We start from the raw sequence: 15,441 nt of genomic DNA, 5'->3' as shown, positions 1-15,441 counted from the left end.
TACTGTAATAAGAGAATATAAAAGTATTTTTGAGTAATACTTTATATCGACCACATCTGCTTTGCCTTATTTTCAAATACTTAGAAAAGATTTGTGCCTAAAAAACAAACACTTAATGCAGTGATAATGGTTTTAGGGATGCATGAGCTATTTCATGACTTACTGTATCAATCCTCCTGCTTGCCTTACAATAGACCATGGATATGGATTTAACAATACTACTACTACTACTACTACTACTACTACTAATAATAATAATAATAATAATAATACAGTGTAATATCAATAATAAATACAATCCTACTGTGCCTTTCCTACCTTTTAAAAAAACTACTTAAAAATAAAAACACTTAATAACATTCTAGTAATTGCCATTTGAAGTCTGCTATAAATAGCAATAATAATAAGCAAGCAATAATAATGTATAGTAAGTGACCAATAATACAAAATACATTCTTTTATTCATTCATCATTGTAAATACACAAACAAATCAGTGAAAAGTATTCACACAATATTTAGTCGGATATATTTCTTGACACCATTTACACACCATTTACACAAACTACCTTGGAAATTAATCTGCTTGCCTTTCACAAATGAAATATCCTCCAATGTGTCCAGTTTGTAACGTCAAAGCTATCTATGCCGTTCCACTTGCCAATACATAATGTGTTTACCACACATCGTAACTACATTAATTGTGAATCTATCCAGCTCTGCTCATCCTACCTCATCCTTTAACTCTTCTCACCTAGATCATTTCGCTGTAACATTTAAAAGATTCATATTTTTTTATAATATGTACATGATATACATTGCATCTTAAATACATTTTTAACTGTTTCCAAACTATTTACAATATAAGAGCTTATTGATAATTTTTTTTTGAGTGATTATAAAACAGGTGTACTTGGTGCTCTAAAAACAAAATAAAGCTACAGAGGACAAATGTAATATTGTATTGGCTATGTAGTGAACAACTGATCGTTTAAAAAAAAAAAAGAAGAGTGCTATTGAGAAAATGAACACGTATTGCTTCACATCCAGTACAACACAGTATTTCATGAGACAAAAATATGCAGTCATATTTGAAAAACATAAAACAACACACAAACGAACAAACAAAGAACAGGGCTTTAACAAAACATGAACAAAACACATATTGAAATTGCAAAGGTCATCGACAACGTGGGTTACATTGAGCTTTTTGCAATTCTAATTAATATTGTCCAGACTGTATTTGTAATGGCTGCATTTGTACACTCCCATTGCCGTATGCATGGACGAGACTTCAGAGGCAGAACCGCAACCTCAGCCTGTAATCAGCCTTGTTTCATAACCACTGACTTCAACTCTAACTAAGTGTGATCAGTTTAATCCTAATAACTGTGCCACAAAAGACCACAGCTGCAGCTAAAAGATCCAATGAGATGTCCACCAAGGACACAACACTTCTCCTGCGATGGCTAAGATCGGATGAGGAGCTAACGTCCCAGTCTTTGGTTTAAAGTCACAGGATGCCAACACAAAAGTCAAGGGCTCTAGAGTGTACAACTACTGTACGCACAAACTATGCATTTACTTTCTTGTCTCATATGGCCAATACACAGTAGGTGTGGTATTATAAATGCATTAATGTTTAAAGGTTAAACACCAGTTATACACCAGTAAAATATTGACAGCATCTCCTGTGCTTGTGAGAAAGTCCAGAGCGACAAAGAACGAGAAATTAAAATTTGACAAAACAGACAACACAGACAAAGAATCTGAACCAAATACAAAACGAAGGTTAATCGTCTTTACTCTGACTGTGGTTTTCTCATCTTCTTGAGCAACTAATGGACAAGAGTTTTTATTTGCTGTTTAGTGAAGAATGTAAAGGAATAGTATGGCTTCTCTTTAGATAGATACATCTATCTTGTCTTATTGATCACACTTAATTGGCGACATTGATCTGGAAAAGTTCCACACCTAGCGCAGGGTCGGCTTACTACCTCTGTAGCTCTTTGAATACTCTGAGAACATTGAGAGAGTGATATCTGTGAACGAACAGAATATGGACTCAGTGATATGGGAAAGCTGAGAGGTATGTGCGTGTGTGTGTGCTTGTGTGTGTGTGTGTGTGTGTGTGTGTGTGTGTGTAGGTGGATGAGGGGGTGGACCGCTCACAGCAAACACATTAAAGCATTCCCAATCCCTCTTCGCTTCTTGAATTGCAAGCTTGAACCAGCATAGTCCATTCTGTCTCTTGTTAGTCTCTGTCTTTTAGTTTTCAATGCAGCCACAAGCCATCCTTTAAAAGCCTTTCCCTGGCAGATGGAGACAGAGGCCTGTATGCCGACAGCAGCTGCCTTCCCCCCTTCAGATCTTCTGGCACATGTGGAGCCTGGACTTGGAGGAGGAGGTGGCGTCTTTCCACACCTTGCAGGAGAGGCCTTTGGCGCAGTCGCAGCGCTGGAAGATCTCCAGGCCGTGAGAGCCCTTCTTCCTCTGCTTGGTGCACACCTCTCCCTGCCTCAGCACCGGCTTGCAGATCTTGGTCCAGAAGTGGCGAGCGCAGCAGTAGCCCTCAGAGCAGTCCGATGAGCGCAGGCAGGGGTCACCCTCATGACCTGGCCAAGAAACAGAGGAACAGGCGTGTTCAATGGTGAACTCATTCCCAAAACACAATAAAATATCCCAAGTCTGTAAGTTGTATCTGTACACAAGACTTGGAGGAACAGAAATGAATCCAGAGGAAGATAAAAGGCCCACATGAAACTATAAATCACCCAGCATCTTGCATCTGAGTGTATAGTGCTTTAGTGAACTAAAGCAAAGGAAATGTACAATCATTGTTCATTATGCTGTTATGCCTTCCACATGAACAAGTTCATGCAATCCTTTGTTCTTGTTTCAATTCAAATTGCATTATGCGGCCATGTTACTGACCTAGAAATGCATTAAGCTCTCTATAAAATTCAAGCAAACGATTTCCTGATTTATTAACCAAATTATCCCATTTGCTTGGAACCTGATAGTCTTGGCAGGAGGTTTCTATTATGCTTTCAAATGTACAATTAGTCCAACAAATATTTATTAGAATTGTTAGTTAGTCATGCAGGTTTTCTGTGAAACATTTTTCCGTGTGTGTTACCTCTTGCCAGCGGTTGCTTTGTTGTGCAAAAAAATCATCCCGTATCCCTCATGAAACCACGATTTCTCAATTATCCATTTAAGTATAAAGTTCCAACCATGGGCATTATAGACTACTAAGCCTTGCTGCATTCACAGTACCTTAACACCACCAAATTGTCTTAGATGAGTTTTCCTCCAGGAGCAACTTGCATAAGGCCATTATAACGTAATAACGTTTTTGAGGAGAGGGAGGGAGGGAGTCGAGCACAAATAAAAGTAAATGGCCTTTACTTAAAATGACTTTATTTATTGCAATATATGGTAACGCTGCCATTTTCATACTGATTTCAGCACTGCAGCCCATGTTGTCTTGAGAGTGCATTTATAGGTTAGTCATTTAAGTGTCTCATTAAATGTATTGCTTTATGGATTGGCCATTACATTCATTTGAATCAGGTAAAATGAGTGCCAAGCAGGGGGCTCTGGGAGTTATTAGCATGTATCGGGCCAAACCCACATTCTGTGGTTTTCACTTGTGTATCGCACAACCTGTGCTGTCAATAAAAGTGTTTGTACGGCTGTTTTATGTAGGTGCAGAAACAGCAGGAGCATTGTGGTTTCTTCACGAGTCCCCGTGCAGTGCCTTGAGTTTAGAGACACTGATATATGAGCAGAAGGGTAATTATCGACATAGTTTGTGGACTGGCGTCGCCCAGTAACTCTGCAGGACATGCAGACAGTTAAGAACAGAATGCAGGGATTCAGCCATCCAGACCAGGTTCAGTGAGTGATATAGCAAAGAGAAAACGAGAAAAGACAACACAGCTGGTATTTATGGGTCCTAAAGAGATATCTGGGTCTCAAGTGAACATGGATTACAGATAACATGACAAAGTACAGATGTGCAATCAAATCTTACCTTTTAGAGAATGCTTAGCGTGTGCTTTCCCACTCTTCCTCCAGCTGTGGTCCTTGTTGGAGAGTTTATTATGTTCATCTAAAGCTGAGATGTGAGGTGAGAGCACACTCTCAGAGATAGGTACGCAAATATCTGAAGAAAGATGGAAAAGAGGGAAAAGAAATCAATGTCTCATGAGTTATACGTCGGATATCCTTCTTGGCTATCTTGTCAGACAACATCACAACCTCGGTTCAACCTAATGACAAGTTGAAGAACGAGTTCAAGATTTTAAATCATGCATTTTCGTCATCACTAGTTGTATGAATTCACTGGTGTTCAAGATTTTGGTTGTAGGTTCTTGTAAGCTGGGTCCAGTTAATTGAGAAAAACTGCTTTTCTCTGCAATTTATACACAGCCCCTTAAATTCATTATGATAAAAAGATTTTTAAAAGAGATTATTAAATAATTAGATGAGAAAGATGATTAAGCAATAAAACTGGAAGGACTTAAGTTGCTGCACAGCTGAGACTCTACACACATTCACACCCTTCACACAGTTCATTGTTCAAACGACAAGCTAAAACGGGACCACTGATTCCTGACCTCTAGGCGTCAACTTAATACCATCCAAATAGAGCTCTGGATTATAAGGTCTGTCTGAAAGCATGTGTTCGACATTATTTAAATGCATTGCTCTTGCCCTGGGGTAGATACTATGGTACTATGTGTTCAGCATGCCTAAAAAAAATTTTGACTACTTCCGTATGACAGGAAATGAAAGTGCTGAATCCAAAACTGTGGTCACAACGGACTGTATCTGACATGCATTCAAATGGGGTGTGCTCCTCAGCTACGTACAGTTACTGCAGCGGTTCCCGGGACAGCACATGGCATCTCTGTGGCAGCGCTTCTTCCTCCTCCGGCAGGCTAGGCAGCGAGAGGGGCCCTGCTGTGGGCTGCTGCAGTAGCTGCCCTCACCGCACTCCTTGTCACTGCTACATGGATACACCTGTGAAGGAAAACAACATGCATTTATTCACTTTATTATGCTGCAAAAATTCTACACTGCATATCAGAATCAGAAATACTGTATTGATCCCTTGGGAAATTAGGTAATATGCACGCATGTATTTCAATAAATCATTTTAACTGCAAATGACTTCTAAATCAATAGCACAAGCAGCTCTGCACCCCTGTTGTTTATTGACAATTTACATCAACATGAGCTTTATCACTGCAGAGTTACTGGTGTCCATTCAGTCTGTAAAACACTCAGAATTTGATTATCGTAATTATCAAAAATTATTTGCTGTCTTCTCTGTTTCGGCCTTTTTTTTTTTTTTTGCATTCATAAGTGCACACCATATGAAAAAGGGTTTGTGAATTATGACTAAATTATACTGTAAACATGACATCAGAGGTACACTATGTTAAATTCAGGTGTTATTTTACCTTTGCTTTAAGTACTTTATTGGTGAATGTGACAATGTGGTTCATTCCAGGTTAGCTAAGCTTAGCAACTGAGCAAACCCAATATAACTATCAAACTATCAAAACTAACTCAGTTTCATTTGTTTTAAAACTCAAGTCTAATGGTTACAAGACTTGCAGAAAACACCTTTGTTCCACTTGGTCAAATAAAGCTTTTTTTTTTTTTCAACAATCCTCAAACCATCACTGTCTCCTTCTTTCTGAAAGACTTTTATGGCATGGCAATATGTTCACACTGAAATTACATAAAACAGTAACCAGATTAACAACATGGGCTGTGCTCTCTCTGAAGAAGGATGAGTGTTTCCAGCAGGGGAAAACATGCCGTGGACGGGAGGGACAAACATGTCTCTGACTGGTATGGGAAAATTTTTCAGGTCCCAAAAAAATGAGGCAATTAGCTGTTCCCCACCATGAAAAACAAAATTCAGGTTCTCTCAGTTGAGAGAGTTTTACAGAGGTCTAACAAGTCCACAGACATGAGTCATTAGTAATTCGTTAATCTTACCACTGTAAAATCAGCGGTGTCTCCCTGTTTTCCTTAAGCAAATTCAACCTGGCAATTCAGTATTTCAGTTCATTTTTGCCCTATCTCTTGTTCTGTTGACAGATTTGGACATTTTTGTGTTGTCCAGCAAAGCAAGGGCAGCATGATTACAATGTAACTGTGACCCCTGAGCCTGTTGAATGCATTCAAGAAGTGAACTAAGATGACCGAGGTTGAAAAAACACCCATTTTTCTGTAAACACAGTGTTCACTGTCCACAACGGCTAGGAGTATACTCAAAGCCAAGCTCACTTTTTCCATAACAAGTGTGTACAACAATGGGAAATATTACTGGAACTGCTGTCATAATGTAATTTCTTACACATGGAAGTCTTGTTGCTGTTAGACTTGGAGTGGGAGCAAAGGAGTCTGACTGAATTTTGTATCACAAATCAAATGTGCTCCTCAGACAAATGAAATAATGTCATGAAATTGCACTGAACTCATGAAGGGAGAGCCACACTTTGAACAGCTGCAAAGAAGCATCAATATTTTGGATGGCTTCCATATCCACTGGGTGAAACACAAAAAAGGATCAGGCCACTCTTTGTCTTCAAAGGCTGCACATCTTCATCTAAGTCAAAATACTTGCATTGGACAGGCTCAGCTGTCAGAGGTCAAGTATATCACAGCACCTACTCAAAATAAGCAGATTAATGGAATGACAGAGCAACCGAGGAGGCTGCATATGTAAATTAGGTCCAGTGTAGACATTAGAGCAACATCACCACCATCACCACTACCACAACCACATTTAGCTGGTGCTGCACTGACAGATCTGATTTAGTGTGGCGTACCACTGACAAACATGGAAGAATAAACATGTGAATGAATATGCAAGAACTTCGAATCAGAGTAAAATCGTTATAGCCACAATAAACAGCAAACTCTCTTCTGGGTGTAAGGTCAACCAAGAAGGGGCTGCAATACTCAGAGGAGGCATCAGTCCAAAAATGAATGTACACCACATGCTTAAATCAGCTCTAAAAAAAAAAAAAAAAAATTACTATCCGAGGACATTTAAAGTTGTTATTCAATATGTTTGTGCTTAAGAAAGTGAACAAGATTAGACACATTGGATGAAGTGTATGCCATATTGCCTGTATCACATTGAAAACACATGGAGGCAGTGATACAGCATAGAGCCATGGACAAACAAGGAGGAACATTAAACTGGAAGCTCATCCATTATTGCAGCAAATCCTCATCATGCGCTTAATCTGTTGATGAGAGCAATCACGCACTAATGTCTTGTTGGATCCTAATTATTTCTCAATTACCATTATATTGAGAAATGTTCCCTGAGTCTTAAAAAGGATTTCCCCAATCCTTCTTTCCCAATCTCAGTGAACTCTGGCAGTGCGATTAGCTTTGTAATGGTACAGCAAGGGCAACATGTGCCTATTTTCTGTCATCTCCTCTTATATCCTTATTTTAAAGCTGTGCCTTTCTGTTTCTGTGTCAGTTAGCCATTTAGATTGATTTGTACATTGCCATGGTCTATTAACCACTGTTGAGGAAGGAAAATATGCTGAACTGAGCTCACCACTGATCTGAAGAGGAGTTCAAGAAAGTGCAGAGGAGGCTTTCTCTCTGATGTGAAAAATGGGCTGCTATCTAAATATGAAGACAAATGGGCATGGCTGCGTGCAGTAGTACTTCATACTACCTGCTCTGATTCCTATCTTCGTTTCTGGCCAGCAGTCTTGGATTGATTACAGTGTATGGTACATATGTGGGAGAGGGGGGGCAGAAGAGGAAGGGGGCTCACCTCTTCCATCACAGCTCAAACCACAAGGCAGCCCTTTGAAACCCAGTGATACAAGGCTGACCCCAAATCACGGCTGATAATCTCGCCTTATCTTGCCATGTTTTAAAATGCCTCATTCACAACTTCTGAGGGATGAGGTTTCGTTTGGATGCGTGTCATTCATTTCGAGTCTTCAGCCCACTTTAAGTCGCCACTTTTTTTTCTGCTGCTCCCTTATTTTTCCCTAGACAGTCTTCTCACATAAAAGCATGGCCTTGTATCCTGTAGAGGAAGTGGGCTGAGAACTGTGCTCCCTGCAGCCTCTCTTGGTATGCTGGTGAGGCGATAAAGGCTGAGACAGAGGGAGAGCGATGAGGGAAGCCCCCGGCCCTGTCTCGTGCTGCTCTCGTGCTGGTAACGCTCTGTGGCTTTGAAGAGGAACCTCAAATGTGCGGGAGCGACAATCTACAAGTGCTTTACTGCAGGATATACAGGGCTTTGAACCTTCATCCCAGTCTTAAGTTCCCTTATTTACATCTATAGAGTGATTCCAAAGCACTGATATGATAAAACTGCATTGTAATGCATGCAAATAACACATGGAATGTAGGTTCTGTTTAGGTGATGTGAACAGAATGTGAAACAGTAAAGTGCAGAGTTTGTGCATGAAAGAGTGATACATTTTATACATGGGTCATAAAATGATGATGATATGCTTCCAAAGTCACTCTCGTTATAAGTTTGCTTATTAAACTGCTGAAACACAACTGAACATACAATTTCATGAACTTTCTAAAAACAAACAAACAAACAAACAAACAAACAAACAAAAAAACTGACAAAAACACATATATGCACACACAGATGCACTCATGTATGTACACTCAGACAGAACATCCACACTTTTTCAAGTGTATGTCATGATTGCACTTGACCTTCAGAGATCAAGCAGGAAACCTGAAACTGTGAATGGTGTTAATGAGTGGCAGGGGCCTTACCGAGTCAAATAAACTATGTCACTGAATAAACAAACCTCATATGGCCTGAAAGCACAGACAGACCATATCAGGTAACATAGGATGGCAGCGCACAAGACATACGCACAAAACATTTCTGCAAACACAACTTGGCTTCTTTCATCACTCAAAACACATGTGTTTATGTGTGCGTCCCTTTGAGGGCTAGACTCTCTGCAAAGTCTCCAAAATCTAGGCCTCTGTTAAGTTAAGTATACAGACTAAGCTATTCTTATTCATCAGCCACAAAGAACCTTTTGCCTGGCTTGGGAAAGAGCCACTATATGTGACATTTCTCTTAAAAGACAACTGTAGGAAAGAGAAAAGGTTTTTGCTATGCACCCGTCCCCTTTTATTCCACAGGCGTTTAAGACGTGGACTAGGAGGTGTCTGGGCTTCCTCTCTCCTTAACACGTCCCATTACAATACAGAAGGTGAGCAGGGATCTCCTCAGAAGGCCAGGGCCCTAATGGCTCCTATGTGGGGCTCCCATAGCTCCCAAGAGACACACTGACTACTGAAGGGCCACACGACAGGAGGACCTTTGACTAAAGACAGAAACACATCGAGCTCAGCGCTAACAAGCAGTCACACCTCTCCCTACCTGCTCCCTCCCTCTCAGCTCATTAGGATCACTAAAGAGTTAATGTGGGGGGGGGGGTAGGAAGAGGTAGGCCGGGCTGAGACGTGAGAGGACGTGGCTCCACTTTTATAGGCAAAGCCTTCAGAGATTGCTTGTTAAAGTGATCTCTGTGTTGAATTAAATAAAGCGACTAGTTAATGCCGGCTGACCGGCTGCTGATGTTTAACAGACACGTACTGCATGAAAACCGCCACGCTGCCGCTTCCCTTGTGGATTCAGAGGTTACAGTGGTGAGCGCTGCCTGCCCATACGACCCATTTCTGTTGGTTTCCTTCCAAGGAACCAGCGCCCACCCACGAACACTGGCTGTCAAGGTCTTTGAGGCCCCCTGTTTGGTTTTGTCGGTTTTACTCCAGTCAGCATGATGTGAAAGGGTGAGACGATTGGGAAAACACTCAGCAGTTTGCCTTAACTGAGGTGACTGAAGCACCAGGGATAGCCAAAACCTGACCTTGATTTGTGTGTGATTAATGTAACTCTTATCGCCAGCAAGGGCGGCACGAGTGAAAAGCATGTCAACAGCTCTAGGGAATAAAAGCATATTAGGCTGTCACATGCTTCCTATACCAAGGGCTTTGACCAACATTTCTAATCTGACAGATGAAACACCAAATTACACCCTTGTTTCCTGCTGAAATGGCTCGTCTCCACTGGGTGGCTGGACTCACTGCCTCGATAATTTGCTATATTTGAAAGCAAGCCAATGGGGGCAATTTATTGGGAGCTTGTTTTGTAATCTTCCACAGATCCTTTAATGCTGGGAGACTTTCAGGCCCCCAAATGGCTGCCCGATGCCTTATAAAAATTTACCGTATTCTTGTGTTTGGCTGGGGTTATGAGGTGAAAAGGGTAGGAAAAGTAACAGAATAACTACAATGGTGAGTTATGGAGATGCTCGCTCACATTCAACCTGAAAAGGGTAAGCATGCAATCACTCACATTCTGAGACACTGAGTATACTCAGGGGATGTGATAATCTGCCAACTGTTCCTCACACACTGAAACAAACTTAACATCGCTGCAACTTGACTACATGAACTTGTAAAATACCAGCCTTTAACACAGCTAAGATATTTGAGATTTTGCATGCCAATTTTCCAACCTTTTACCCAAACACTAATCAGCATTAATCCCCTCAATCCAAGAATATAAAGCTAAAAAAAATACTGACCTTTGGGGTTCTACTGTGAACTAATATGGAAAACCCCATTCAGTGATATTTCAAGATATTTTTTCTCTGTATTACACAATACTATATGCCACTGCTTTGACACCACCTTTATAATTGAGCTATCTATTCTATACATAGTGACTGAAGAACTGGTAAATCTGTATCCCTGTGATAACTCCTTAACCATTACAAATCTTTGCCACGCTTTGCCAATTAAAGCCTCATGAAGAGCCCAGAGTTGTTATCTTTGATTTATTCTGCTCATAAATGACCACTGTATGATGAGATGCAGAAGGTCAGTGGAGTTTGCTTGCCAGGCTCAAGCCAAATATCTGGCCAAGGTTGAGCTGCGGCTGTTACTTTACAACTTTGGAAAACCTTCTGGCAGCCAGAACACAGACACACACACACACACTCACACACTCACATACCCTCCTGCTATAGCAGTTATTAGCTATCTTCATTTGGACATGCTGCTAAATATGCCATGACACTTTACTTATATAACCATGTGGTGGTCTGTGCACACACACATACTGTATCCCCTTAGTCCAGTCTTCCAAACCACTCCAGATTATTGCAATGGCAAGGATGTAAGCAGGCGTTTAAACTGAGGTTTGGCAGCGGTGCTTTGGGGTTGGATCTCCACACTCCGCAGAGGAGAAAAGGTGGCTTTTCCATAATCTCCCCTCTGAGCAAAATGTCAGAGCACTGCTCTACACTGTCACTGCAAGTGCTCTGACAAAGACGGCTGTGCTGGCTAAATGCAGAAATCAAAGAAGTAGAAGCCGTGTCAATACGCTACATTAGTATAATGCATTTAAATTAATAAAAAAAGGACAAAGGGCTCAACAAAAGACACAAATCGAATCAGCTGTCTCTGTGACCAGAAGCAGAGACATTTGATGGAGATGTGGCAGTGCCATCTGCTGCTCAGAAAGAAGCCATGAGCCACCCAAAACAAAAGCTAAACATAGTCACATTCATAAATATGTAATTAAAACTGTAATTCAACATCAGCCTTTTGTATCAACAACACAGGCAGATAGAGGTGTGTTCACTCCAGCCAGTTTGTTTACTTGTTAGATATGTTGCTGTAAAGCCCTCTGTAAAGCCCTCGCTCTTATCTTTCCCACATGCTGTGCTTTCCAGCATCTGCCCAGAACTGCCAGAAGATAATCTAAATGAATACCATAAAACACATACTTCTGAGAAATCATTCACTGTATGAAGAATTTGGCTTCTCTTGCCAACAATAAATACACAGCAGATCTGATTCCTCATCACTTGATAACAATCACTCATAATGTTCACAGCATTTGCTGTTTGGCAAAATCCCAACTGCCAATTCTTTCCTTAACATTTTTCATCCCACTTTTGCCGCCAAACTAACACCACACTTTGTTGAAACAGCAGGAATTGATAACTCTTTGAGTGGGTATTAAGTGGTTGGTAAGAGTATCCTTCAGCGGCCCCACAGTAAGACTCTCATAATCCCAGCAAGCGTCTGGACCACTTTAATGACACTAAGAACCAGACAGAAAATTACCCCAAGTGTTAACTTTTTCTCACATTTCTGCTGGCATTAATGATTTACTGTGGAAGTGTGCTGCACCCAACTGTGGCGTCAGGTCTGAAAGGCAATTAGAGTTTATGAGGGGTCCAATCCCTGCAATTTCCAATAACGATTCACACGTGAGAGAGAGAGAGAGAGAGAGCTTTTTTTTATGGCACAGGGCTACTTTACACGTTCACCTCAAACACTCCATAAGGCAACATATTTGAATAACCACACATATGCACTCTTATGTATATCCATTTTACACCTGTAGCCTAGGTTAAACTGTCAAATCATCTTTCATTGCTTACCCTGCCTATCAGAGTAAGTGGTCTCCACCACTGGGAAAAGGGAACTTATTGCTAAATTGTTCAATTAATCCAAATTTCCTTAACCAAGTAGAAAATCAAGGGGAAAGCGTTGAAACTGTGCGTAAATTTAGAATTGGAATATCAAAATATAGTTCGTGGTTCGATTAAATGAGTAAAATTACCTGTGTGAGGATGTTATATTTCTTGGTGATTGCGGAATGGGCAGTGGTGGAGCGGTTTGTGGCAGGCGTTGGCGTCTCTTCCAGCAGACCCGGCTTGATGGAGTTCGCCTTTGACCGCGCTTCTGATGCCTGGGATGTCCCCATCCTCAACGCAGCGACTAAAAACACCAGAACACACCAGCTATTCCAAGTAGAGACAAGCATCCTTCCCAAGAAAGTGTTGAAATGCCAAAAAGGAAAAAAGAAAAATTCAGTACTAGAAAAGCCTGAACTTTGCGCGAACTTTTACGCGCTGCAAAAAATTGTTTCTCACTGAACCGTGTGCGCTCTTGCAGTGTCCATGCGTTAAAGTGACCCGGCCGCTTTGCAGAAAGCAGTGCTGGGGCCAAGTCTTTTTTTCCCTGTGAATTAGATACTCAGAGGAATGACTGCCATCAACACAATGCCACTCATCTGAAAATACCGATAGCTCAGTCTTAGGGGGGGAAATGGTGAGCTGAATTCTCTGAGAAGGCTGATGTTCTCAAGGTCAGAGAGAAACTTGACAAGAGATTTCCACTCTGTCTCTGGCTGTGAGTGAGTGCTTAGTCCTGCAGCCTGGTATTTTATGATCTCGGATACTTTCTTTTTATAGGATTCTAATGGGTTTGCTTCCTCCGCCCCCATTCAGAACTGACAAAGAATGAAACCGATCTGTGTGCGGCACTGCTGCTTGCGCATTGTCGTCTCGACACCGGCACCAGGAGCCCCGTTGGGAAAAACCTATAAAATTATACACTGTGTATTTTAACTGAGCGCTTGACCCTTTTTACTGCGAGGCGGTCGGGCGCTTAGGAAATGATAGGAATCAGACGTAGGCTCCACTATAAAGGGTTTGTCAATAATATGGAACATTTTCTGCAACCACACATAAATTAATGTTTTCTGTTGTTATTTAAGGAAATTGGAATCCAGTGGATGTAAGACCAAAATTAAAAATATTCAAAATCAAAAAATACCTAAGCTATATTAACTTGCTTGAGCTTGGGGGGGATATGTTTTTTTGTTTTTGTGCCATTTAAATTATGTTGTAAACAGGCAGGAGGCGGGTTGGACTCCATTTAAACGGCATTCCAGAATAACTTGAATAAAAAACAATCTGATAACCATTGTTTTCCTCTGTGGGAATGGCATCCCTCGCAATAGAACGAATGCCCATGGTGATAAAGTTAGTGATATAGAGTAATATAGAGGCTTCTTTGTTAGATACATAGAGTTCTCTACATCAGGATAAGTTATATTCACGTTGGTTAGATAATACTTCCAGGAATACAATGACCTCTTTCAGTGCCAGACATATGCAGGTGTAGCCTATGATTCTGGGTGTGCAACACACTTAAACCCTGTCATTTATTCTGGTGATGCACCAGTTTTAACCCTGGCAAAATATTACAAATATGACAGTATGCCATACATGTCAGTCACTGCCATGTATGTAGCTTCTTAAGTGATATATAGAGGATATTATATCATATTTGTGAGCTTTAGTTGCATGTTATATTGACCCAAACAATCCATCATTATTATCTAGCTTGTGCACCAGCCAGACAGTGACTTTCTGGGTTGAGTGTCTGTTATCCTCACTTAAGGTGGAAAATATGATGCACTGATAGAAACCACAGTGCATGTAAATCAAGCATAAACACAGGCTTATCGATGTAAAAATAAATAAATAAATAAATAAAATAAGCAGCCAGTCACCAAAACCAGATTACCCACAGTGTCTGTGTGACTCTGCTTCAAATAATGCTTTAGTCTTCACACAAGTTGGAGCTGTGTATTCACAGCTTGTAGCTCGGCTGGGCTGGGATGAAACCAATATACCGGTAAAGGCTTCTGACCTCAAAAGCTATCCATCACAGGCTCCAATTCAAAGTGTCAAGTTCTTTTGTTGGAGACAATGGACAACCAACTGAACTGGGGAGTGGGAGGAAGTATTGGACTTGTTTGATGTAACTGTAGACGCTCAGAGGTGATACTATTTTAGCCACCTTTGTCACCTGAGTGCACAGTGATTTACCCTCAAACGCCGTCATTGTCCACTCACATTTTACTGTCCTCTAAAGGATTTTTGGTCATAGAAAAGTTATGAATTGCTATCCACTTTCATGCAAAATAGACAGATTTTTTTTTGTTTGTTTTTTGCAGAGGAAACAGTGTCTCTGTGAATATGTTATTAATATGTTCTGTGGGATAAATGAAAGATGTTCAAATAACTCAGTGAAACAAAAAGAAAAACAATGGTTCACAGCATAAACTCTGCAATATGAATATGATTTATTCCATAAATGTCGGGCACTGCCCAGCTGGATCTTGTCAGTTTGTCTGCTTGTAGTTAAAGTCAATGTAGCTGTATTAAACGGGTGAAAACGCCCCCCGAGCAGAGGGGGAAAGTGGCCCGGAATAACCAGAAGACCAGATCAAGGAAATCGGGTTGCGCTGGAGTGTTTAAGGCATTTCAAACACATTCATCATGATGATACATTCTGTTATGCCAGGCAAAAAGAAGAGACACTTCAAATGACACTTAATATTAAATCTGTGGAGGACAAAAAGCAGAATGTTGTTGCTCTGCTGCTGGTGAGAGACACAGTGCAGTAGATCGGACATGATAGATCAGGATACCAGATGAAGAGGAATCCTCATGGTATGGCGGTGATGTGAATGTTTGGGACATCAACACTTCTGGTTCCTGTGGTTACGCTATCTAATG

The 15,441-nt window shown here is 40.9% G+C and overlaps 1 protein-coding gene across 1 annotated transcript; it reads right to left on the bottom strand.

Moving 5' to 3' along the window:
* Positions 1 to 523: 523 nt before the first annotated feature.
* Positions 524 to 13,271, bottom strand: dkk2 (dickkopf WNT signaling pathway inhibitor 2). The gene is made up of 4 exons (XM_030057840.1): positions 12,690 to 13,271; positions 4,879 to 5,029; positions 4,038 to 4,169; positions 524 to 2,613 (listed from the first exon to the last, which is right to left on the bottom strand). The coding sequence occupies exons 1-4, from the start codon at positions 12,891 to 12,893 to the stop codon at positions 2,363 to 2,365; spliced, it is 738 nt and encodes a 245-aa protein (XP_029913700.1). The 5' UTR covers positions 12,894 to 13,271; the 3' UTR covers positions 524 to 2,362.
* Between the last annotated feature and the right edge of the window lie 2,170 nt (positions 13,272 to 15,441).

This window comes from Myripristis murdjan, chromosome 1 (assembly GCF_902150065.1).
Source record: "Myripristis murdjan chromosome 1, fMyrMur1.1, whole genome shotgun sequence".
NCBI classification, from domain to species: domain Eukaryota; kingdom Metazoa; phylum Chordata; class Actinopteri; order Holocentriformes; family Holocentridae; genus Myripristis; species Myripristis murdjan.
Note: the sequence above shows the minus strand (reverse complement) of the source record. Positions and strands in the feature narration are given on the sequence as shown.